This window comes from Perna viridis, chromosome 4 (genome assembly GCF_037379345.1).
Source record: "Perna viridis isolate PV_CMFRI_1.1 ecotype Kerala chromosome 4, ASM3737934v1, whole genome shotgun sequence".
Taxonomy (NCBI): domain Eukaryota; kingdom Metazoa; phylum Mollusca; class Bivalvia; order Mytilida; family Mytilidae; genus Perna; species Perna viridis.
This window is the reverse complement of record NC_142448.1, coordinates 24,116,196-24,141,899: the sequence shown is the minus strand read 5'-3', so window position 1 is coordinate 24,141,899 and position 25,704 is coordinate 24,116,196. Positions and strand designations below refer to the sequence as shown.

The following is a 25,704-nucleotide window of genomic DNA, read 5'->3' as shown; positions in this document are numbered from 1 at the left end:
GAATAATTATGCTTTTTCTGCATTTAATCATTAACTAAGGCCATGGACTTTATATTATACCCACTGCTAGGGCGGACTGAGTCGCCGTCTCACGGACCACATACCCGTGGTTAAAAATGGTTAAGATGAAAGAAAATAATTGGTCAGTCAATGCGCCTTCCCGTTTTTTTTTTAATTCCTGTATCCGTCGCTGATTCCTCATTGTCTTAATACGAAAATAGCAATCATAGAAATATTTAAAAATTCGGCATCCTGTACACGAACGGCGTGACCTCTCACCTCTTTTTTAATCGTTTATCATTTTGTTAAAGAAAAACACAACTATATCCAGTTTAAAATTTAAACCACGCCTATTTACAACCCGGAAGATTTCTATTTAGAAATTACAGGACGTGATAATAAGCCATGTTTTCATGAAGTTCTTTATAAGTCTAACGTCCTTTTTTTTCTTTTGTTTGTTTATTTTACTCTTACAGTAACACACACAAGTAAATAGCCGATGACTGTGTGTGGTCAAGGTCTTAAAAAAAAAAACGGCAGGACAGAAATCTTCATCCTAGCCTTCCCCCTACAAATCAAATGATTGCTCCATAAGTGATTCTTTCGGATGGATATTGCATAATTGTTTGTTTTTTGTTTTGTTCCAGGGTTTTGCCTTTTTTTTTTCAGTTTTTATTGTTTTTGTTTTGTTTGTTTTTTTGTTGTTGTTGTTTTTTTTATAAAGTTTTGTTGGTTTGTTTTTTATTACAATCTTGAAATTGTATGATGTATGTTAAAAAAGCTTCCAGTTGATAATTTTATTATTCACATTATGACAAGAATTGTACAATCTCCACTAAATCACCCAAAACATGATAGATAGAGGGCAATGGTAAGGATTTTGATTACAAACTATTTTAAATATCACTTGCAGGTGAATGTCACATTTCATAAATAGTTTTTGAAACGACTCATTGAATCATGGACAGATACATTCACAATATTTGTGTTTTTGTTTGGCATTTATTTAAACAAACATTTTTCATTTTTCAAACTGCGCAATGCACGAGGTATCAGTCCCTGTAAGCACAGGGCAGTGGATGGAACATTTCGACATAACAGAACACCAATTTGAAGTAAAGATATTTTTTGAGATATTCATATATCAAGTCAAATATTTTCATAGAAAAGCAGTGTAAAAAATTAACAATTCGGGGGCGAATTCACTGTAAAAATCCTTAACTTTCGAAAATTGATTTCTTTTTAATATCAGCCAGGAGATAAGTTTGAGTGTATATGGGCAGTTGTACATGTATCAGTATGTGTATATGATATACTACATGCCTACCTCAGGTTTGCTAATTTTGTCTGATTCATGTAAAGTACTTTGACGAAATACTTTTTACCAGTAATTGTTGCATTGTATCGCTGTTGCTTATTTAACCACAACATATCATTTCAATATTTTACATACTTATTAGAACGGTTATTTCTGTTTTGATTCTAAATTTGTAGAGGTTGTATGTGAACTGATTACACCATGTATATAACTATTTGACTTATTTGATTTTAAGCTAAAACAATGTGGTAAAAAATCAATAATAAATCATTTGTCAATAAAGCTCGTAGAAAATGTAGTATAGAAGTTCTACACTATCCGCTGTATTGGATTTATTGTTCTATAGGTCCAAAGGAAGAATTTCAGTTTGATCATATGAACACTGTAGGAATTGGGGAGAAACTATTTTAATATAAGTAGGGCATATAAAATAAGATCTAAAATAGTTAGGCAGAATCAAGATTTGAATATTCATAGTAAAAAATAGACGGTGATAATCTTGCAAAAAACTATCATGTAACAGCATTTTTTAACATTTTTACAGATAGTTTTTCAAAATGTAATGACTGTTCAATGCATTAAGCTCTATCAGGAGTGCGATTTATAAAATATTCCAATATAAATTTATACATTTGTTTCTTTAAATACATGTAGAGTACATGGTTGTGTGCTATGCATCGATGTATATCGGATGCAATAAAGCATTAACTCCGGGTAATTTGCACTTGCTTCATATTTACTTTGATCTGTGAGATATTCAACCTTGTTGCATTTGTAAGGTCATATATTACCAGTCAGAGTAATGTGAAATTTAACAGTAAACGCAAAGCATACCATGTCTTCGAATCTCAAAATTTGAAACGTCAATGAAGCTAAATGCACCATGACCAAATGGAAGAAAAATTCAAGTGTAAACTTGCTAGTATATTTTTTTCAGTTTATACAAGGAATTATATATAAATCCTTGGTTTATAAACTAAGATTTTCTAACGATATGACAAATTGTGAATTTCTAAATTTAAATTTTACACTACATAAGCTATTTTGCGAACTCTCCGACGTACATTTGTAATTAAGTGATTTATATCGATAGCTGCATTTCACTAGAGTAGTGGAGAATTGAAGCTATAAAATGGTACATCGTATCTTCCTGGCTAAATCCTAAACCAGTCAAGTTTGTAGCTCTAGGTGATTCAAATTATTGCTAAGGTTGAATAGCAGGGATAGAAAAATGTTTTCTTTCTTACTTCCTTTACTATCACCTGTTATAAACATTTAGCGTCTGGTTGTTAAATTACAAACAACGCAATTCAGTACTTCATTTTCGGTGATTTTTCGAATAAAATTCTATTACAATGTAAGCGATGATGGGATGATATCTATTGATATAAGGATGCATACACAATAAGCTTACACGTACATAAACTCTTTAAACTCTTCAAATAGGTCTCTCTATTGGAGCTTTTTGGCACAATCTGTGTAATCAATTGACTTATTATAATTTGTCAACCTGAAAGAAATTGCTACGAAATAATGAGATTTTGTCACCGAATCCAGAAGATTATTCGCTTATCAAAGTTATCGAAGTGATACGGAGTAAAGTGGGGAGTATTTAAGCATACTACGATCTTGAATTATCACCAATAACCTCATACAACATTTACCGTCGAGATTTTAAGCCCATATTGGTTAAGCCTTCATGTAAAAGCAGAAACGTAGCACCCATATCCCGATTGGCACGACTGGAGTTACAAACACATGTTTTGAACTTGTTCTAATTAGTGACTGAGTAAAATACGCTGCCTTTTTTTATTTTTTTTTCAATAATTTTTGGTACGGCATGTTACGCCCTGCCAAGAGTTTCTAGCATCTCAAAAGAGGTACTGAAAAAAACTGAAAACTGTTTCTTTTTTATAACTAGTTTTTATAGTTGTGTGATGTTTCATCTATTCAGTAACTGAAAACACTGACTTTAAGAGTAATCAAGGGAACCAAGGTTATAGCCATATGCCACAATCCTCGACCTTGACAAGCGATTTTTAGAGTAAATGATATAATACATGTATCTCTGATAAGTTCATGCAAAGAAAAAAAAATATTAAGTGTTCGAACATACAATGTACACACAAAGTAATTGATACTGTGTATACAGCATATTTTGAATGCACATATCGTATATCTTGTATATGATTATTGTATATGCATTTTTATAATTTTTTTGTTGCCGAACAATTTTGTTTTGTTTTGTTTTGTTTTTTTTTTGCATGTCCTTATTAGGACTCTCCATACCTATCGCTGCCCAGAAATACACTAATTAAATAATTTGTTAAATAGTAAGGAGAGTTTCAAGAAATCCATGATTCGAAAAATATATTTAATGATTGAAAGTCTGAAGGAGGGTAATTATTGCTTCAACAAGGTTGAGTGTGCTATCTTTTCTATCGAGATGCAGTTTGAAACATTTCTATAAGGCTGAAACGCTTAGTTGAATATTATTGCATTTCATCATACTTAAACGTTATTGCTATTTTGAAAATTAATGTGATATGTGTTAAAAAGTTTGAACTTGCCAAAATGCTTTTAATCAATAAAACTGTGACACTTTAAAACTTTAAAACTTCTGAAAAATAAAAAAAATGAAGATAAAAGCCCGGGATAAAAGAAACTGCAAGTGCAAATCATACTAATATGATTTGCATTAACTGATACTTGCTTTCGCAAGTATAGTTGTACTTTTTGGGTGGTTTCCCATTTAGTGTTTGACATTAAGAAGTCTAAAAAGAAACATAGTGTATAATGTAGCGTAAGTGTATTAAGACTCAGCGGTGTAGCTAGGCGCAAGCCCGAAAGCCAAGCTTCAACATCGTTTGGTAAGAGAGTTTTTTTCGATATCACACATGTGCTTCCCATTGAAACTTGACAAGTAGCGAGATAGTATCATTTTTTTTATCTAAAAAACAAAAATGAAAACAATGCATAATTTTCAAGTACAGGAATACGATATTTTCTTAATGATGTACCTAGCTCATATTATGTACATTGAACAAATCTTTGCTTTGTTTCAGGCTTTTCTGTATATCCGATGTAACTGTCAATCCCAAAATGGGAAACTCGGGAACATAGAGTTTACCTGTCCACAAGGTAATGTCCATATTTTGAACAGAATTGAAATGTGAAAACAAAACTGAGAATCGTTGTTGTTCCAGACTTTCTGTTTGTAAAGTACTGATGGGCGTTTGCCCCTGCCCAACTCTTTTACCGCACGTTCTTGCACTTTTTCGGACCCCCCCCCAAAAAAAAGGAAAACAAGAACGATTCATCTTTTAAAGCTGCGTTATCGAGATTATGCAAGTTTTTATTCAGTTTGTCTTGTGCTAAAAGTTGCTAGCATTTAATTAGCTCTATATACACTTTGAAGTCTCCTAAGGAACAAATACATCTTTTATTGCCAATTTACTCTTACGATGTATTCAATTCTTTCCCTTATATTGCATTCCACTATCTATTCGCATCTTCCTGTGACTTCGCTGTAAAATAAATAAAAAAAATTACATGATGTTCATCCTTAAATATGTTTATGAAGACTGGAGTATATATATTGTACATTTCAGGGCAATATTTTACCGGTGGATTTTGTATTATGCCAATATCCGTAAAAATGGATTGGTGGAGTGCGATGGTTACTTGTAAAAGGTACTAATTATTTTTCATGCCACACGTCAGACAACCTGTGAATATACATATATATATTCTAATCAAATGCAACAGAAGATCGGGGTAACGCTAATGTTTTTAAGCATAATCACTCGGCAACATAGTGTTTGTTATCCATGAGTCTTTTACTGACTGCATTCTGTTTTCACCAGTATTTGATGCTATGGAGAAAAACACACAAAATCCCATAAGTGATAGTCTACTTCAAACAGGGATAACACAATACAGACAGTTATGATAGATCACAATAGATAGATAGATGTTTTATTTTTAAATACAGATTGGCGTATATATACATTACATCACGTTTATACACAATCAAGACTGTAGATATATTTAGGGTTTTTTTACCAACAAGCTTTTAGATGCTATAACATATAAATTTGAAATCTTCTAACTTTCAATTTTGACGCGAAACTATTCACTTTATCTATAAACAATTTTGATGTTTGATATAATCAGAATATAATTAAAATTTAAAAAAAAAACATAAATAAAAAAGGGTATTCATTTGATTCGAGAATAATATTTCCGATGTATTCCGATATATATTACGCACACGTATTTTTCAAACAAAAATAAATTTTACACTACTTGCATTAAGATATGATATACTATGTAATTGACAAAGTGTCAATGAAGCAGAAAATGTGCAGCTCGGCGCATCATTGCATCTTTTTTTTTAAACTGGTCATGCTCATTAATCTGTATCGTGCTTGATGACTTCTTAAATATGTTTTACTGATTCCATCTTCGAAGTATACAAACTGCCCTAAACATCACTAACATCCTAACAAACAGACAAACTGACCATTACAAACAAGCTTTAAAAGGAATCCGAGTTGAAGCACCCACATTCATTGCAATAAAAATGACATCCGATTTCTTCTGGGTTGATATTGTATTTTTCGGATATGGATATGAATTATTCTTGGCGGATATTACACCTCCCACGTACGGGTATGAATTATGATGATATTATGGCAGATACTGTATCTTTCAGACACGGGTATGAATTATTCTGGGCTGATGATATAGACGATTATAATAGTGTGGATCACTTAACTCCAGAGTCATGGACGAATTATTGGTCAGGTGAGGGATCTTTTTACCAAAACTGTTAAAGAAGCAGTCTTTATAAAATCCATGCATATCAAAACCCCACCAATTTACTTTTATCATTTATTCAGAAACAGACAAAAAAAATTCATAGCTTGTCATTCAGTTGTTGCACTTTTGAAAATTTCATATATTTTTTATTAAATTTTGAAAGTGGAAATTTGTAAGAGTTACCGTTCGTGATTTGGTTATTTTAAGTGGGTATGACTTTTCTATAAAAAAAATACAGATTGTATTTTACAGGAGGGACTATCGTTATATGAACACTCCCCCCCCCAAAAAAAAACCAAACAAACCAAACAAACAAACAAAAAACAAAACAAAACAAAACATCGCACTATGAATCATCTCTACCATTGGCAGTGTCTGATTCTTTTATAGATTGGTATTTAAAAAGCTCAAAAAAGAAAAGTCAACTTGTGATCATAACTTCCCTTACATTTTGATATTTTTTGAAAATGCTGAATGGTCGGGGAGAACATTTTGTCGAACATGTTCATGACAGAATCAACTTTATATCGCAAATTTGATTTCGCAATTAAATCGTAGTGGTAGTTCCTTTTTTTAAAAACACAATGTTCGAAATGTATCAGATATTTGGTCTGGAAATTAGAGCAGAATTTCTTCGTAAAGAAGAAGACTAAAATTTTTGTGGCAAGTTTCATATAACGAGAATAGGTATGGTGTATATGTCAAAGAGACAACAAGCCCACCGGAATGAAAGTGTCAGCCCAAGGCCACCCATTGGTCTTCAATGAACGACGAGGAAATCATCAAACCACTGGGCAGGCTGAAGCTGGCTCCCAAAACATCATTATACACTGGTGCAGCAAAAGAATTACCCCTATATACTCAAGTAACATAAAAAATAAACTAAATCTGAAAACAAGACAAGACATACAGAGGCCAGAAATTCTAGACTTGGGACAGGCGCAAAAATGCGGCGGGGTTAAAGTACTTTGGCGTGATCACAACCCTCCCCTTAAAAATATATCAACCATAACCATAAAGACATCGCAAAAAAATCAAGTGAATATGGACGACGACGACACGGACGCTGCTGTAAGCACCATTTTCAACCTTGGGACCAAATTAGTAGTGTATGATTTGCTAAGAATTTACATCTAAAATGTCTTTGTTTTTACATTAGTCCTAGTTAAACAGTTCTCTAGCAAAGGAGATTACAACTGATAATGGAAAAATATCCCACTTACAGTCATGTACTTAACGAAAAAACATTAGAAATACTTATGAAACAAAAAATCCAATACCGGTATATAAAGGACTTCAAGGCTAAACCCATCGGGACTGACCCACAATTAACACTTCAAAATCAATATTTCAACTAAATCTTGTTTCAAACGATTTTACCTAATTCTAAATAGTCGCATACATTTGTAGCCTAAAAATATGTTTCCTGGAGCACAAACAGTTTACTTGTTTTGCAGCTGTATAAAATATATCAAGAGGCACTGCCAGTATCATTTCGTTTCAAAACCAACATAGCGTGTATGTACATTCAGCACTTTACAACATTAACTTTTCAGAATCTTTTTTTTTTATATGTATAGACAATTGATGTAAGAGGTTGGAAGTCCGTTCTTTCATACCCCAAGCCAAATCAGAAAAAAGCTTGCCAGACAATCTCTAGCACTATTTGAGTAATAAATAGACCATCCGTTTAGGCCTAAAAATGTTTCCGGTCACCCTACTGACCCTCCTTCAGACCCCCTACTCATAAGTTTTCATTTGAAATTTTGAAGAAAAAAATTAACGTAAAAATTCTGCCGATAGTCTTTCAGAAAAAAGAAGAAAATTGAAAACACACATGCCATGAGTGTGCTCTTGGTCGTGGATAATCCCTATTTGGAATTCGGCACTTTGAAATATTTTTTTTTTGTTTTTACCACCTCCGTCAAAAAAAAAAAAATGCTCATGCACTGAATCCCAAAAGGGACTAGGCTATGGACTAAGTCTATTACATGTTTAGTCTTCTTGTTTTTTGTTGTTGTTGAATTTTTTGATATCATTTGACTGATATTAGGCAGAACAAAAAATCAAAATGCTATTGTATGCCTATTCAACAACCATTAGCACTTAAGTAACAGCTTGATTCGGAGAAGCAAATCCCATACAACAATGAATGTTCGTTAACATACATAAAAATAGTAAAAAAGCAGTCAAAGTTAGAGATGGAGATATATCTGACGAAAAACTGGGCATAATATAAACAGTAAAAAATAGCAAGCGGACACGTCTGAGAACACACATATAAAGAGTAATAAATAGCAGGCGGACACGTCTGAGAACCACATATAAAGAGTAATAAATAGCAAGCGAACACGACACACATAATAGCTCAATTAAGGAAACAATATGATTTAATAATATATATTTTTTTTGATAAAAAAAATCCTGGTCCCAAGGGACTGTGAAACAGATCAATGAAAATACCACGACAACCGGGATGATGGCAGGTTGCATCTCCTTAATTTGGTATATCTCAATGTTGCGGGAATTAGGTGATGCTGATAAATTTGCATGACAGCAATCTGTATTTAGCAAATTTTTGCAAAATTTAGCAACATCAGAGTACACTAGTGATTTCTTAAGAATAACGATAAGCTTCAGCTTTTGATATTGAGTCAGGATCACGGACCATGGTGTAAAGCTGCTGAAAAGCAGGCCTACATGGATCAGCATACATAATTTCGCGTACATGGATACTTTTTTTTTGGGTTTAAATATGCAGTCAACCTTCAATCACTTTTTCCACCATGCCACACTAAGTTGCGAGTTCGAGGTGTACTGTGATACCCTCAGAAAGTTGCATGTCCGCCTGTCTGTCTCCTGACTTTGGGATTAAATACATATTAAATATGTTTTTGAGTTACGTAGGCCATTTTGAATATTTTCTATCCTTCTTTTTTCACCAGTACAGTGCAGCATATCACTTAATGTTTCATTAATGCTCTATTTTGGATTTATTAGGTGTGCAACTCTACCTTAGTCCATATTTTCAGGGGCAGATCCAGACATTTTGAAAAGGAGGGGTGCTAGGACAATATCAACAATTTTTGTTCAATTTTACACATGAAAATGACAAGTTTTCCATTTTAAGGGAAAGGGGGGGGCAAACCCCTCAGCATTCCCTCCCCTGGATCCGCCACTGATTTTGGATAGTAACTGATTAGGTTAACTTCAGAAGAGTAACATATAATTGTGGTGGCCATCAGCCGAGGGGGAATAACTCTGTTTTTATACTGGTCAATAAGTTGTTCTCCTTGGCAAGTAATTCTTGTCAACACATTTGTTAGTCCTCTCCTATGAAACAAGTTCATGCCCAAAATTTTTAGACATAATGTCTAATAGATTGCTGATATCAGAGATACAACTAATCGTTGGACCTCTCAGATCTAATATGCAGAACTCATGCAGGCACAGCGAAAACCATCTTTGTGCAGGAGCTTGGCTCAGCAATATTTTGTCTGCATTTGTCCTTCAAAACTTTATCTCTGTCAGTCCTCATTGTATTTTGTTTAAAAAAAATCATTATTAACTTTTTGATGTGAACTTTCTTGTTCCCTTAGATTTATTCTTAGAGTTAGTTTTCTCATAATTCAGTCATTTTTTACAATGTTATTTTCTACCCAAATAATTTCATATCCCATATTTTATTTTCCCTCTTCAGGGAGGAGGTATATTTTATATATTGAAGGTCAGGAATAGAAATATATCTTAGCCGATCAAATCAATAAAAATTGTCTGGCATTTCATTGTTGAACTAGGACAATTCTCACTATGTCATAATCAGAGTCTTATGACAAAATAATACAGGTTATCTGTAGTCTGATTGACATTTATTTCTTAGCTAAAGTAAAGTTAATTGATCTGGCAGAACTTTCTGCTCTGTTGGCCCAATGTCTGACAGTAAAATAAAATTGTTTGCATCTCTGTAATCTTTTGCTCTCAAGAATGATTTACCATACAACAATTTTCATTGATGAATGATTATTTTGGTGAGCAGATTTTTGAGAATTGCTTCTGTCTTTAAAATGACGAGATCTACTCTTTGACCAGTATATGTAGGCTAGAACACAGATATTAAAACACCCCCAAAAGTACCATTATTTTCCAGTATACCCTAAAAAATACCTTACCATGAAAAGATGCCCAAAAATATACCACATTTTTAAATTATAGTTTTTACCCAAAAATACTATTTTCAAAATGTGTTCTCCTTTTTTTATAGAGCATATTTACCTAAATCTCAGAAAGCATGTTGTAATAGATAAAATGAGAACAAGAAAACATTGATTCACTGCCAGGGTGGGTAAAGGCTGTGAGGTCTTTAATTTTGAAACGCAAGAGAGTATAGTTTAGTTTGATCAATAGTTTTCCTTTACCATAAATCTCTATGTGTGTGTCAAGATATAATGAAGCTGACTTTGCAGTGTTTATAGTATCCTTTATCTCAAGTTCTTTAGGGTAGATGCAATGGAATTTTCTGATCACAACTCATACATTATGCCAGAGCCTGCCATAACTTTACAAACTTCTTGTACCATGCTAGACTTCTTACAATATGGCTTCTGTAGCAGGACTGATTTGTTCCACATGTCATCGTTTTCCATTCTTCTTTTATCTACCCCAGATTTGACTTTTTATGAGCACTGAACAGTGTATCTAGAAAAGCAGAGGACACTTACTCTACTAGTGCAGCTGGTCCATGCTACCAGTTTTTATTGGAGTTGAAGTTGCTCATTTACTTTTGTTGCTTTGTATGTATTATTTTGGTTGTTTTATGTTCTTTATTGTGTGTCTGTTTTCCATGTCTGATCTTTGTCCCTGGATTACATTCTTTTGATCTCCACTAGAATCTTGGTTCCCTTGATTATCCTTTGCAAATCTTTCACACCCCAAATAAATATCAAACAATTTTTAATTTCCTCGGAGGCTAATTTTTATTTGCTTGGACGCCTCCCTTCATAAATGTCTGATTTAAAAATGTCTCACTGAATCTCAGGAATATCTGGACTAGGAAAAATCAGGTAATGGATGGGGAATTGACTTTCAATCTTCACAAATTTCTTCTAATTTAAGATAGTAGAAATCATCTTTTTATTCCCAGAACTGCTAGTAAAACTTTTATCCATGCAATTTCAGATAAATATGCAATAAAATGAAACTTGAATAACAATGTTATGGGAAAAAATAGAGGTTTAAAGATGTCACCACAAAATTATTTTTCAAGAATAACAGAATTTTAATTTCACTGACAAAATTTGATTTATTTTATTTAAATGTGAAACATTTAACTGAACCAAAAGTGGTTACCAAATAAAGATACACTCTGGTTATTATCCTATTATAATGTTAATTTAGTAGTCTTGAATACCCTTACTAGGCCTTCACAACCATCCCTTATGTTAGTAGATCTGTTACAGTTCTTGGGTTTAGGAGCTTTGCCCTATTCACGCTCTTACCAATTTGTAGGTAGGATATTACGCTGACTGAAGAGTTTCAGTTTTAACATGAAATTGTCAAGGTGTATGGACATGAGATCATACCTACTACATAGATCATTCATTTCTGTCATTTTGCAAAATCAATGAGCAAATAGTGTTTGAAATGATGTTAAAAGTTATCTTGAAATAATTTTAAAAGATTTTTTTATATAAACCATGTATGGTAAAATTACAAACAATTATTTTGAAAATATTTTTCAAGAGGAAGATACAAAAAATGTAGTAATAGATTTTCCAACAAAATGGGATCAGAAAAGACTGGGCCATTACTATCTTCAATAACCTGCTGTGGCTGACAATGGTACAATGCTTCATGAAATTACCATATCGATGCTACATGTCATTTGTTGAGTATAAACATGAAATAACATTTTGTTTTATTTTGGTAGGTTTGAATGTAACCAGTGGTATTCCTAAATGGACATTTGGTGAATCTAAAGACCTATTACTGAGTGAAGTTTTCTGGGAAAATGGTCAGCCCGATGAAAACAAAGGAACTTGTGTTTATGCAAAAAAGAATGGATATTTCTCATTTGGAAATTGCTTGAGTAAATTGCCATTTATATGCAAGTCACATGCTGTTTTGAAAGGTAAGGCAAATGCAGAAAATAATTGCATTGTTCAAATTAAAAGGATTATTGGTTTCTCCATTCCTACCTTTTGATCTGATGATGACAAAAAGATGGACTCTAACAAATAATTTTATTGTTATTTTCATGTCTGACAACACAATATTCATATTCAGTGAAATAAAGTGCTAGTTTGGGGAATAAAAAACATATTTTGGAAAAAAAATTCTTGTTTCTGCATTACAGTGTTACTCAAAGTCATAGTGGTACATGTATAAAGGATTCATCTAGTTCAGCCCTTTGTATTTTTAAATACATGTAGTTTAAATGTACAAGATGTATATATTCAATCAGATCCTAAATAGAATTAGCTTTCAGAAAGAAAAAGAAATTAAAACTAAAAAAAAATTAAGACTAGGTTCTTTATATGAGTGAATTGAAAACCTAAAAACATTTATTTAAAAAATGATGAGTGTAGTTTAATAAGATAAGGATGATTTCATGTCGTTTAAGGTAGAAATTTCTTAAGAAAAAAATGAGTAAGCTTTGTTAGAATGCAGTGGAAAAGATTTCAATGGTCAGATAAAAAAATAGGTTAAACATGCAGCGGAACACTGTTGTCCTCACTTTTTTCTTTAAACCACAGTATATATACATGTAAGTGTATGAATTCTTCATAGCTCTTAGGCCTTAAAAAAATTGTTACATTTCCGGCTACTCTACTGACCCCCCTTCAGACCCCCTATCCAAAAGGTTTCAATTATGATTTTGAAAAAAAAAATTAAAAGCTGCTGACTGTCTTACAGAAAAAAAAGATGAAAATAAAGTATCAGAAATTTTTATTTCTATCCTAGACAGAAAAATACTGGTTGTTTATATTTAGAATTGATTGTAAACACACATGTGAGTGTGCTCTTGGTCATGAACTAAGTCTATTACATGTTTAACCTTTGCATAATTGGTTTTTATTGTATTCTAAATTTGGTGTCTAAAAATTAGAAAAAAGAAATTAATGACCCAACAAAATAGAGGGGTGATCAGAATCACACATTTTTTTTTCGACATTAAGGATATTCACAACAAATTACACAATATGGATTGCAGTTCTAAATAGAAATATTCAAGGTTATTACGAACTGATAAATTGCAATATGATTGAAATTTAGACCATAGAGATCTTGTACATGTTAAAATGACTATTATTGTTTTTCAGGCTACTTTCGATGTAGAAATGAGAATGGGATCAAGAGAGATTTCCTTTGTGATGGTCATAATGACTGTGGTGATTTATCTGATGAAAACAACTGTGGTATGTATAGCAGGAAAAATTGTTTCAGAAAGTATAAACATTTTGCACAGGTGTTTATTTAAATAACTATTACATTTTGTGTTTTATTTGTTTAAAATATGCATTTCTGACAGGGTGTTCTAAGTTTGCTCTAATTTACCATTCTTTTGGGCAATATATCATTTGCACCAATACATTTTCAAAAATGTATTTATCAATTATGAATCTGGATTGCTACCATTAGTAGACTTTGAGAAAGCTTGAATTAATTGAATGTGATTTTTTAACCAAAGCTTAGAAAAGTTTTAATCTTGGTACTTCTTTAAAATTCTGTAAATGGTTTAAAGTCCTATACACTTGAGCTAAAAGCTGTGTGATCAATCATGGTCACATGTCTAACTATTTTTTATTTAAATAAAGGTTGCAGGCAAGAAGATCTGTTATCTATTCCTCTTTATTATTGGTGTTGAATTATTGGCTATCAAACTAAAAAAACAATAATGTCATGATGTGGGTGGTGTCATTGTTCATTCATTGTGAACCTCTTATTAGTCACTATGCAGATGATACCTTTTTAATGTTAGATGGTACTAGTCCTCTTTCAGGGAGGCCATAAAATTCTTTGATATCTTCCACTTTGTATCTGGTCTAAGGGTTAATAAGTCAAAAACCAGAGCAGTTTGGGTTGGGAGTAAGAGATTTTCTGATCATGTTCTATGTGCAAATTTAGATTAAAAATGGTCACATTCTACTTCCTGTGTTCTGGGTCTGGACTTTTCCCTTGACTTAGGTGCTATGGTTGATATAAATTTTTCAAAAAAAAATTAAGGAGGTATCAAAAGTGTTAAAAAGTTGGGAACATAGAAAATGAGAAAGACTACTGTAGTTAAAACATTAGCAATTTCAAAGTTCATTCACCTCTTTACATCATTACCAAACCTACCAGACCAAAAGCTAAATGAACTTAATTCTATGTTGTTTAAATTCATTTGGAATCACAAATCAGACAAAATTAGAAGGAATACTCTGATAGGTGACTTTGAACAGGGTGGATTCATATTCAGTCTTTTGTGTCTTATCTTAAGGTGAATTAGGTACAGAGATTCTGTAGGAATCCAGGTGACCAGTGGCAAAAATTTTTGTTAAAGAATTTTTACAATTATGGAGGTGAATGTTTCTTCCAACTTCAAAAAAAATAAATGATATAAATGTTAAGGTTGCTAATCCCTTTTGGAAAGATGTTATATGTAGTTTAGCTTTTGCAAAACCAATAATAAAGAATTTTGTGAAAAGTTTGCTATCTATCGATATCCTGAGTTATGTTCTCTGTGAAGAAATGAATTATTATAAAGATTGGAAACATTTGGTGTTCAATATTTGTATGATATTATAAATACATGAACAAAGAACTTTATGTCTTTTGATAGAATCAAGGTAATAATTTTATAAGATATTACAGCTTGATATCTAGCATACCAAATTTTGTAAAAGATTGCATTAGAAATATTAGTAAATTATTATTAGTAAATAATATTACTTTTCAAAACTTCAGTGTAGAAGATTCTTTTCTCAAATCATTATTATCAGTCAAAAAGGCAAAGTTTGTTTATAAAAACTTAGGAGATGGTGTATTGTTTTTACCTAATGAAAAACTTGAAAAGTGGGAAGAAGTGCTTGAGATAGAAATTAATGATTTTTCAAAATATTTTTATCTTTTAAAATAGGCACATATATGCAATCACGCTTATTTGAAATCTTTTCAATACAAGCTACTTCATAGAATTCTTCCCATTAATAATTTTTTGTGCTGATTACGCCCTAAAGATACAAAATACTGTACTTTTTGCGGATCTGAAGAAGAGACTATTCAACATATCTATAATGAATGTAGAATTATAAAGTGTTTTGGGGATATTGTGTCACTTTATATAAAGAATTTTTGATCAGGATTTTCAGTTGAACAAATCAAGTTTTATTTAAGGATACACTGATGAGACTTCGTTTCTTAATTATATTGATATTGTTATAAAAAATTATATCTACCAATGTAGGTGTAGAGAGAAATTTCCAAACATGTTGGGTGTGAGTGTGAGTCATTTTTTTTTGGTTTGTTTTTTCTTCTTCCTCTTACTATGTGTAATTTATTTGTATTAGATTTACACCAAAAATGATAGTCATGTTTTCTTTTTTTTAAAATACCCCAAACCATCCTAGGGGGTGGTGTAGGGGATTTTTGTAAAATTCTGACTATGAAAAACAAATAAAATATAAAAAAAAATTATCAATTGCACCAAAAGAAAAGAAAATACATTTGTGTTAATCTATATAGATAATTACGTTCCTTCTCATTTCTGGGCTTGAGACCAGCAGGTTATTAAAATCATTTTGATGTTCTTTGTGTGAAAACTTGTCTTAAAACGATAATTTCACCTCTTTTCCTAACATACATGTATGCTTGTAGAAATTTATATCCATCAGCTACTATTGCAGGTTTTTCTGTGCTGGATTAAACCTTAGAGATTGGAATGTCCATCTTGATCACCAAAAAATGTCACATTAAACTAATAAATGATCAGATTCTTAATCTTTTATACCTTTTACATACATGTACTGTACTTTCTTGTTCTATACATGTATTACTATCAATAGGTTAAGTTTGCACATTTGATTGGTGAAAAGTGGTGCAAATTATACAATGTATATGAAATTAAAATTAATGGCACAATTAACACATCTCCAAGAATAGGATTAGAGCAAACATATGATGCCCTTCTGACACACTCATATTTTATGATATTGCACACTTGGCTTCTTGATTACAAGTAATATTGCATGGCTGATATTGGCTGTTCATATTCACTATAATTCTTTTTCTGTGGCAAAATTATCAGAATCAAGAGACAATATTAATTGGTCAAATATCTAATATGTATTTACCAAAATGTTCACTTTTAAGAAGACACCCTAAAACAAAAACATATTAAAAAATTATTTGGCTCAACCATATTGATAGTATACCCAAACATTTGTTTTTTGAAAATCAAGGTAAAGATTAACTCTAATAACCCAGTGAGAAAATCTAAAAACTTCTACTAGTTGTACTAAGACAATTATGGCAGCTCAGAGCATGCAGTGTCATATTTATTGGAACACTTAATAGATATATCAAAATTGGCCAAAGGCCTCAGGCAATATCTCTTTTCAATGTTCTTTAAAACATGATATTGCATGCATTGTGCTGCAATTATTATATAGAATTGCATGTGATTTTTTTTATTTGTCCAATTATTCTTTAAGGTAAAATAGTATTCTTTTGTTAATTCTGTGTTCAATAGATAAATATCAAAATTGATAACACTTTTAGAAGTCTCACACTCTAACTCACTATCCAGGTTATGTCCACCCTCAAATTCAACATTTATACTCTTAGTCGCGTATGTTGTCTTATTCTCTGTAACTCTTTATCTTTCCTATAACTCTCATATGCAGTCTCACTATTTACCTTTCAATTGATAAAATATTTTGGACTGAAGGAAGATGACAATTGTCAAAACTTGTGACTAGAATGACATAATTATAAAATTCCATAGTTAAAATTGAAGATTAGCATATTTTTTTATACAATACTTATTTAAGAAATAAATCACAGAAACTCCATTTTATCATTGTTTTTTAAATAACGACATATATGACCAGCCCGTGGTAAAACAATGATAAAATGGAGTTTCTGTGATTTATTTCGATCTAATATGACTAGTTTCTTCATTTTTTTTTAATAGACACAGCTTATTTGTTGCAGGAAATGTTGGTGTTTTTCCCATTTTCCATTGCTTTTAAGTGGTCTAAAGAGCTTTGAAGCATGTCATATTAGAACAAATTTTAGATGATGACATGCTTCAAAGCTCTTTAGACCACAGCCATGGAAAAAGGGAAAAATATGTGACCGAACATGTTCTGTAGATACTAAAAAAGTGATGATAAAATTGAAATCGTACTCAAATTAACTGCTAAACTGAAATGTACTGTCAACATATGTACATTTACATCTGCTTTGTTTCAGGAATCAACACAGCACAGTGCTCTAAAGTTGTTGATGCTGTAAATAGCAACTCTGGTTCTATATCCAGTAGTAATGGTGTTTACAACAGTGCCAAATCATGTTATTGGACCATTGTTGCAGGAGTGGGACAAACTATCAAAATAACGGTATTGTGAATTGTTAAATGAATGGAGCACTAGGCCAAATATAATATACCTCTGTTTCCTTTTACCCTACCTCCCGACTGACTTATTTTCAAGTTTTTACAGGTGGTAGTCAATTGTCAGTTACCACAAAGTCTGGGTGGTTAATAAGATGTTTTTGAAGTTGTTTTCTATCAAATTTGGGAAAAAATAAGTAAATGAAATAAAATAAAATCCCAACCCAACCCAACAATCTTTTTTTTTCTGACATGTATTATTAAACAGAGGTACAATTTTGTTTGGCCTTATTTCCCCTTTTAAACAAAATATTTGTGAGTTTTAAAATATGTTTGTCCAATTGTCTGTCTATTACATGATCTGCAACTCTCTGTCATAATACTTAATGGACTGTCAGGAAACTTTTTGGAATGTTAAATTACTATATGGCTATGGACTTGGCCAGTTTTAGTTTACTGTCCAACAAAAGAGTATGCAAAATTATGCTTATTCCAATATAAATTCTCCCTCAAAATGCTGCTTAAACAAGTTTTGTCTGCTTTAATATACAAGCCTCAGTAGGAGTTATAAGCCTGGTTAAGGACTGTTCTAGTTAATTTCTTTCATTGCCCTATATTAATGTGGATACTGTCAGATGTTCTTTATTTATTCTTGCATTTTATTAAAAAAAAAAAAGGAAAGTGGCATAAAAATTAATTTGCCATGAGTGATTTTTTTAGCCATATTATATAACTAGATCAGTTCAAATTTCATTTCTTGTAGGTGAAAAGTTTCCAAACGGAGAAGAGTACAGACATTTTACACTTTAGAACTGGAGGAATGGGTGGTGACATCTACCTTGGAGAACTGACAGGAACTTCTGTTAACCCACTTCCTACCTATTATTCTTCTGACAATATATTTACCATGAGATTTATTACTGACAACAGTGTTCAAACTGCCGGATTTACAATAGACTGGACAACCAGTTAAGTCAGATATTAGTCATGAAATTCTTCAACTCCGAGTATGATTTTGCCTGGAAAAATTAGCATTCTCTTTTTTAAGCAGTTCTATACAAATGTTTGATTTACTGTTAACAAGATGAATATTAAGTTGTTTCCTGGTAAAAATTCATTTTGGCTTTGAGAAGTACTGAACATTTAAGTAACTCAGTATAAAACCATATTATACCAGGGGCGTAGCTAGGCCTGTTTTAGTTGTACGCAAAATTACGGTGAGGAGTCTTGTGGAGGTGGGGGGGGGGGTGTCGCTCAAGGCCCCCAGTGAGTCCGGCAAGGCAAAGCTCTGAGGGAAACTCCTGAATTTTAACGATTTTGGAGCCAGTTTTTCAGAGCCTATACTACGTTCATGGTATGCATGTGTGATAAATAACCTTTATTTCATCTTTAAAATATGTGTTTTTATTTTTGTTATTTTTTCCGAAAGTACGCAACTGCGTATTTGCGTATCGGCAGCTACGCCCCTGTATACCAAAGAGCTGGCTCATAAGCCTGAAAATAAGGTGCATATATGAAACAATGTTTAACTGCAATAACTTCATAACAAGTTGTTTAAGAAAAATGACATATTTTTATGGATGATTTAAACATACAAATAGTATTTGAAACAAACAAAAATATGGGATTTGTATGTAATATATAAACATATTGATTTGTGTGTGTAATTACAAGACAATTCTGAATTTGCTACTATATAAATTTTTTTTTCTCAAATTATCAGGTAAGTTCACTTCAACTATAATATTCCTATTTTTTCAAAGATGTACCTGAAGTTTTCACAGAAGTACAGATGTTAACAGCTACAAGTTCAATGAAGGAACTCAAATCACCCTTTTATGATATTGGATATTTACCCCATGAAAAAGTGTTAGAATGGGTCATTACAGCTGAGACAAAGAATGTTGTCACATTGGAGGTTGGTCAATTAATGATAGTGATTAATTATATCCCCACTCTAAACCACTCATTAGAGTGGAGGCTATATTGCAATCACTTTGTTCGTCTTTCTGTCTATTGGTCTGTAACACTTTCTGTAACAGATTACTCAGCTTCTATCAGAGGGAATGCTAAAAGGGAACTTACATGAAACACTGTTTCCTGCTTTTGTAATGTGACTTCCAAAACCCAATAGATGGGCAGATCTGCCATTAGAGCACAACTGTTAAGACCAAGAAAAAATTTGTCTGTTTAAGGTTACCTTTGATGAAAAAGTAGGGTAGTTAGGTAGGTTAAATCATTTTATTTTTTTAAATATTTTATTCAGACACTTATGGGAAGATTTCTTGACTTTAATTGTGCTCAACTAAGAAATGAAAGTTTAACAGCATTCCATAAAAAATATTGACTGCTAGGGTAGACAGAAAATATATGGTAGTTAGGGTAACCTTAAATAGACATACTTTATTTTTATTGGCCTAATTGAAATAGGTCTAGTTTTGTAAGTTAAGGTATGGTATAGTTTCCCTTACATTGTCAATTATTTAATATATACACAAAAAGAAATTACCCCAGTACTGTTAATTTATATCTCATTTTTAGCTCACCTGGCCAAAGTGGTTGCCATTTACAGTTCACACTTACAAAATATTTCAATTTAATTTGGATATCTTAATGTAGTTCGGTTACTGTGTATACAATTAACTTACTTTATTTATAAAAAAAAACCCAATAAAACCAAATGTAATTAATATACATTATTGTAATTAGTCATTTCTTTTAGACTTTGAATTCTTTGATAAAGTTGCAGATTAATGAAAAGTGAAAATTGATCATCAAGTCGGAGAGGATTGTGGAGTAGAAAAATGGTTATGATTAATTAAACACGTACAACTTCTTGTGAAACTGATTGATGATTGCATATTTATACCATATTGTGTCAAACCACTATTTTCATGTTCATAAATGTGAATTCTTTGGAGTGTTCCTAAGTAAGACAGCCATTATTTCTATTAATTCTTCCTTTTTTTCAGTTTGTTGATCTAAAAATAGGAACAGGAGGTCGAATGTACCTTTGGGATGGCAAAGAAAAAACCTTGGAACCAACTTTAGATGGTGTTCGTGAATTAAAACCAAATATTTTTACATCAAAATCAAATTCTGTAAGACTGATGCTTAGAAGTGAAGGAGGTGGGATAGCAGCATTTAATAAAGGCCTTTATTTCAAATACTGGGAAGGTAGGCTAGAATCATGCTCTAATATAGAAAATATTTAACTTTTTAACAATATCTTTGCATTACAAAATTTGTTGTAACAATTACCTGCCAAGTGTTTTTTTTGAGGATTTCCCCTAAGACAGCTTCCAAATTTAAGTTTCAAAGAGCAATATTGACCAAGATTTTAAACCAAACATTCAAATAAGTAGTGCATTAGTCATTTTTTGGGGTATAAAAATCATAAAAGAACAGTTTGATGAACTTAAGGAACCCATTAATAGTTTTTTAGGGTGCTGAGGACTATTTCATGCAGAAAAACCCATGATTGCTAGTTAACTCATACATATAAGTGTAAAAATTAATTCATGGCTTTTTACAGGTAAATATATATTTATGATGAAATGTCTTGTGTACATTGAGAATTGATTTTTCTAAAGTACTTGGCAGAGAGCAGAGTCTTTTGGCTTTTGTAAAAATATCTTTGAAATTCATTGTAATTCAGAAAGGATATGTCAGAATTTGTGTCCAGTTTTCATTTTTAAATCGAAGGTTAACGAAAATATTCACCCAATTTTGCTGTATAGACGAAATTTTCAGTATTCTTTGTAAAAAAATTGGTTGCCTTATTATCTAGAAAAATACAACAGTTTTGCAGTCATAGTTTCATGTCATCATTAAATTAGTAATGCTCTAACATTCATTGTTTTGTTTGTTAAATGAAATTGTCTCATTTATCATAAAATCTCCATAAAACAGATTTTTTGATAGCTACGATACATTATTAGCTCACCTGATCAAAAGCCAGGTGAGCTTTTGCCATCACTTGGCTTCTGTCATTGTCGTCATTATTAACAAATGTTCAAAACTCTTCTCTGACACTACTAGACCAATTGGAACCAAACTTGGTATGAATGTTCCTTTAGGTATCCTGCATATCCTGTATAGCCATGTTGGAGTTATTGCCTTTTTTCGACATTTTTTGCTATTTTTAATTTTCTTTCTTTCCAAAATCTTCTCTTCTGACAGTACTTGACCAAGTGAAACAAACTTGGTATGAATTTTCCTTGAGTAAACCTGCAAAGAACTGATGTGGGGATTTTTGATCCATCAAAAAACATGGCTGCTTTTACTAAAAATAGAACAAAGGGGTGAGTCAGAAGTTTTTCTGATATATCTCCAAAACTGTAAGGTTCGGCCAAATTCTTTCATTAGTTGAAATGATCCTTATTATAAGGCCCACAAAAGTCTCCAGGGATTAAAGTTGTCTGACAACTCCATGTAAGAGTTATTGCCCTTGAAAGGTGAAAAATGACATTTTTTTTTTTTTTTTTTTTTTTTTTTTTTTTACAGTTTTCAGCCAAAATCTTGAAAACTATGATAGATAGAAAAAAGCTTTCAGTTGCTGATATGATCCTTATGATAAGGCATTCAAAATTTTGTGGGGATCGAAGTTTTTCTGATGACTCCTTGTCTGAGTTATTGTCCTTTATAGGCAGAAATTATGTTTTTAGCAATTTTCAGCCAATATCTTTAAAACTGTAACAGTTGGAATGAAATTATCAATGGATAAATTGATCCTTATGATAAATCCTACCAAACTCTTCTCTGAGTTAAAATTGTCTGACAACTCCTTGTTAGAGTTATTGACCTTGAAAGGCAAAAAATTAACAAGGTGAGCGATTCAGGCTCCTGGGAGCCTCATGTTTACTCTGTACTTCAAGTACAAAGTATGCTCAACTATTTCATTTTTGGACTTCCTGAAAGGTCAAAGCAGGTCAGAATCTGTACATGTATGTTTTATAATGGGGAACTTTTAAGAGTTATTAACAAAATTACAGTGAAATCATGAATAAGCAGAATAATGTTTAAACTAGACATTTTTAAAATTTTTTTTTTATATCAAATTTAATGTATTATATAAATTTTAGTGTATTTTATACATTGATTAACCAAATACTTGTCTTAACCAAACTAATGTTGTCCAAAAGTGGTTAGGGTTTGACAGGTATCACTGTACATTTTGTATTACCTTTATCAAAGGATGCCTGTTTTTTCTTGATGCATTAGACTCTAGGTAGTAAAATTTGTTTTTTTTCGTATAAGAATTTATTTGAAAAGATATTAATATTCATATTTTCAGTTATAGTAGACAAATGGATCTATATTATATCCCCACTAAACAAGTGTGTGTTGTATTGGAATTACCTTGTTCATCCTTCATTATGTCTGTTTGATTTTTGTTGCATTTATCTAGGGTTTCAAAGGATGGATTTATTTCAAACTTGACATGTGATTTTATATAAATGCATCATACATGAAGTAATTTTAGGTTGCTCTAAAATATCAGGAGGGGTGTTATGTAACAAATGCAACTTCATGTTTTCTTTTTATTACCAATCTGCCCAACTGATTTGTTAAGCTGAAGACATATTTATATTTTAGTCACATTATTCCAAATATATTTTTTTATGACATAGGGTATTAAGTCCTTTTGCTTCATCTTACCATTATTCTTGGCAGGTTGCATTGTGAACCACCAGTTAAATGAAGGTATTATCCAGTCCCCAGGTTTCCAATCTGGTAGTTACCCTGATAATGTAGACTGCCGATGGACCTTGAAAAGACCACAGGGAGAAACCAGACCCATTTCGCTCAGATTTAATTCTTTCAACATTCAGTCAGCATCTGACTATGTGAAGGTTTGGATAACTCTATGCTGTGCTGTGATAATTATATAACAGCATCAAATGTTTTAGAATATCAAAGTTTGGTTAAGTGCTTTTTGATGGTGTCTCTCTTTACATGTACATTGAAATGTAGAAGTCTTCATATGATTGACTGTAAGAAAATGTAGAGTAAAATAAGATGGCAAACTGAATCCTTCTATAAAAAACTCAGTTAAGGTAGATCATACCTATATTTTTTTCAGTAGACAATATTGAATGAACATACTGTAAAATTTGAAAATTTAATCGATAACAAGTTACCAAACATGTTTTAAGGAAATGGGAGCCTTATTATCTACATGTTTTAGGGAAATGGGAGCCTTATTATCTACATGTATTTTCTTTGTTGATTCTGTAGGAATTTTACCTTTTTCAAAAGCTATTAAAACTGGTGCATGGAATTTCATAAAAAATTTGTATGAAGAACACTTTCTTTCATATGTCAAATAGAAAATAGGAGATCAATCTTTTTTTTTTTCTTTTTTTTTTATGTAAGATCAAAAACCTACAATTGTGTTTACATTTCTATAGGTCCCCCCTTGAAAAAGACTTTTTAAAATATTGTTTGTAATTTTACCATGCACATTTTTCTGTTGAAAACTCTTTTTAAGTAATTGAAATAATTTATTACATTAATTTAAACACTATTTGCTCATTGATACTTCTGTATGACTTTACAAGAGGAAAGGAATGAATGCTCCATGTTATAGATCTCCCCTGAGTCACATATTTGATAGTATTCTATTTATATAAACCAGCTTCAAAGTTTAAAATAAAATACTACCAGCTAAGAACCTTTTGTTTTGTACATAGTACTAAACATGTTAAATGTATGTATAAAACATGATAAATATCATTTTAAAGTTTAAAAAATGTGAAGTATAAGAAATAATCATCATACCACTCTGAGATGGTTAATGACAATCAGGGGAAAACCAAACATGCTTCATATGTGACATTTTAAAATATGCAAGAACAAATATAGATGTATTTACAGTATTAGAAGTACTTAAATATCAGATTGCTTGAAAGATTAAAATATGGTTGAAAAGAGAAAATTACAGCATTTTAATGAAAACAAATACATTTTTCTTGTTTATAACAAGCAGATACAATGCTTCCACTAATATCTAACTCAATATACATCATGATTGAACTTCACATTATTTATGCCAAATATAAATTGCTCTTTTGTCATGTTGTTACAGTTTTTAAGTGTTTATCCAAGTTTCCCTTCTGGCTTGTTTTAAGTTTAGAGACACCATAATTGAAGTGTGATATTTCAAAATGACTATTCAACAGGTTTTCAATGATACTAGTAGTTCACAAGCACCATCATCCCCATTGCACACTGATAATGGATTTACTGGTTCTGATGACCTTACTGAAATGGTTTTCCACTCTACTTCTGGTATTATTACAGTGGAATTTCAGACTAATTTCGTCCTTACTGACAAAGGTTTTGAAGCTGAGTTTTCTGTAGGTAAGTCAAGCACTTGAACTTTCTTAATTTCTGATCTTATATTAATGAGTTATCCAACTGTTACAATAACTTTAAGCACTTCTTGAAATTTCAATGAAAAATGGGTGCATTGTTGATTAATATAGAAGTATAAGATGTAATACCCTCTGGATGATATCTAGTCCTATGGATATTATTTCACATTATATTAAGCTTACCTGGCTGAAGTTATTTTTGATGTAACTTTTCCATAAAATTTTATCCTCTGACACTACTTGACAAATTTGAACCAAACTTATTATGAATGTTCCTTGGGGTATCCTGCATAGAACTGATGTGGAGATTTTCGATCTGTCAAACATGGCCGCTGTTACTAAAAATAGAACATAGGGTCAGGCGGAAGTTTTTTTTGCATATACCTCCAAAATCCTTATGTTTAATCAAATTCTGACAGGGGTAGAAGTGTTCAACATGATGAGATCTATCTGTGGTCAAATTTTTGTTTGAATCTGTTAAGCCATGATGGGCTTATTGCCCTTTTTTCGACATTTTTTGTTATTTTTAATGTTATTTCTTTCTCCTCTGACACTATTTTACCATTGCATGGTCTTTGGGATATCCTGCT

The 25,704-nt window shown here is 31.7% G+C and overlaps 1 protein-coding gene across 4 annotated transcripts in view; it reads left to right on the top strand.

Moving 5' to 3' along the window:
• The window catches only part of LOC148619412 (uncharacterized), a 165,968-nt gene that overhangs the window by 1,989 nt on the left and 138,275 nt on the right, over positions 1-25,704 (top strand). For all 4 annotated transcript variants that reach the window (XM_088579273.1, XM_088579274.1, XM_088579272.1 and 1 more), the window contains exons 2-12: positions 4,384-4,459; positions 4,930-5,011; positions 6,036-6,127; positions 12,069-12,269; positions 13,462-13,557; positions 17,597-17,742; positions 18,499-18,703; positions 19,499-19,653; positions 20,708-20,912; positions 23,412-23,590; positions 24,920-25,100. In XM_088579273.1, the coding sequence (XP_088435399.1) occupies positions 4,384-4,459; positions 4,930-5,011; positions 6,036-6,127; positions 12,069-12,269; positions 13,462-13,557; positions 17,597-17,742; positions 18,499-18,703; positions 19,499-19,653; positions 20,708-20,912; positions 23,412-23,590; positions 24,920-25,100 (1,618 nt within the window). The remainder of the gene's footprint in view (positions 1-4,383; positions 4,460-4,929; positions 5,012-6,035; positions 6,128-12,068; positions 12,270-13,461; positions 13,558-17,596; positions 17,743-18,498; positions 18,704-19,498; positions 19,654-20,707; positions 20,913-23,411; positions 23,591-24,919; positions 25,101-25,704) is intronic.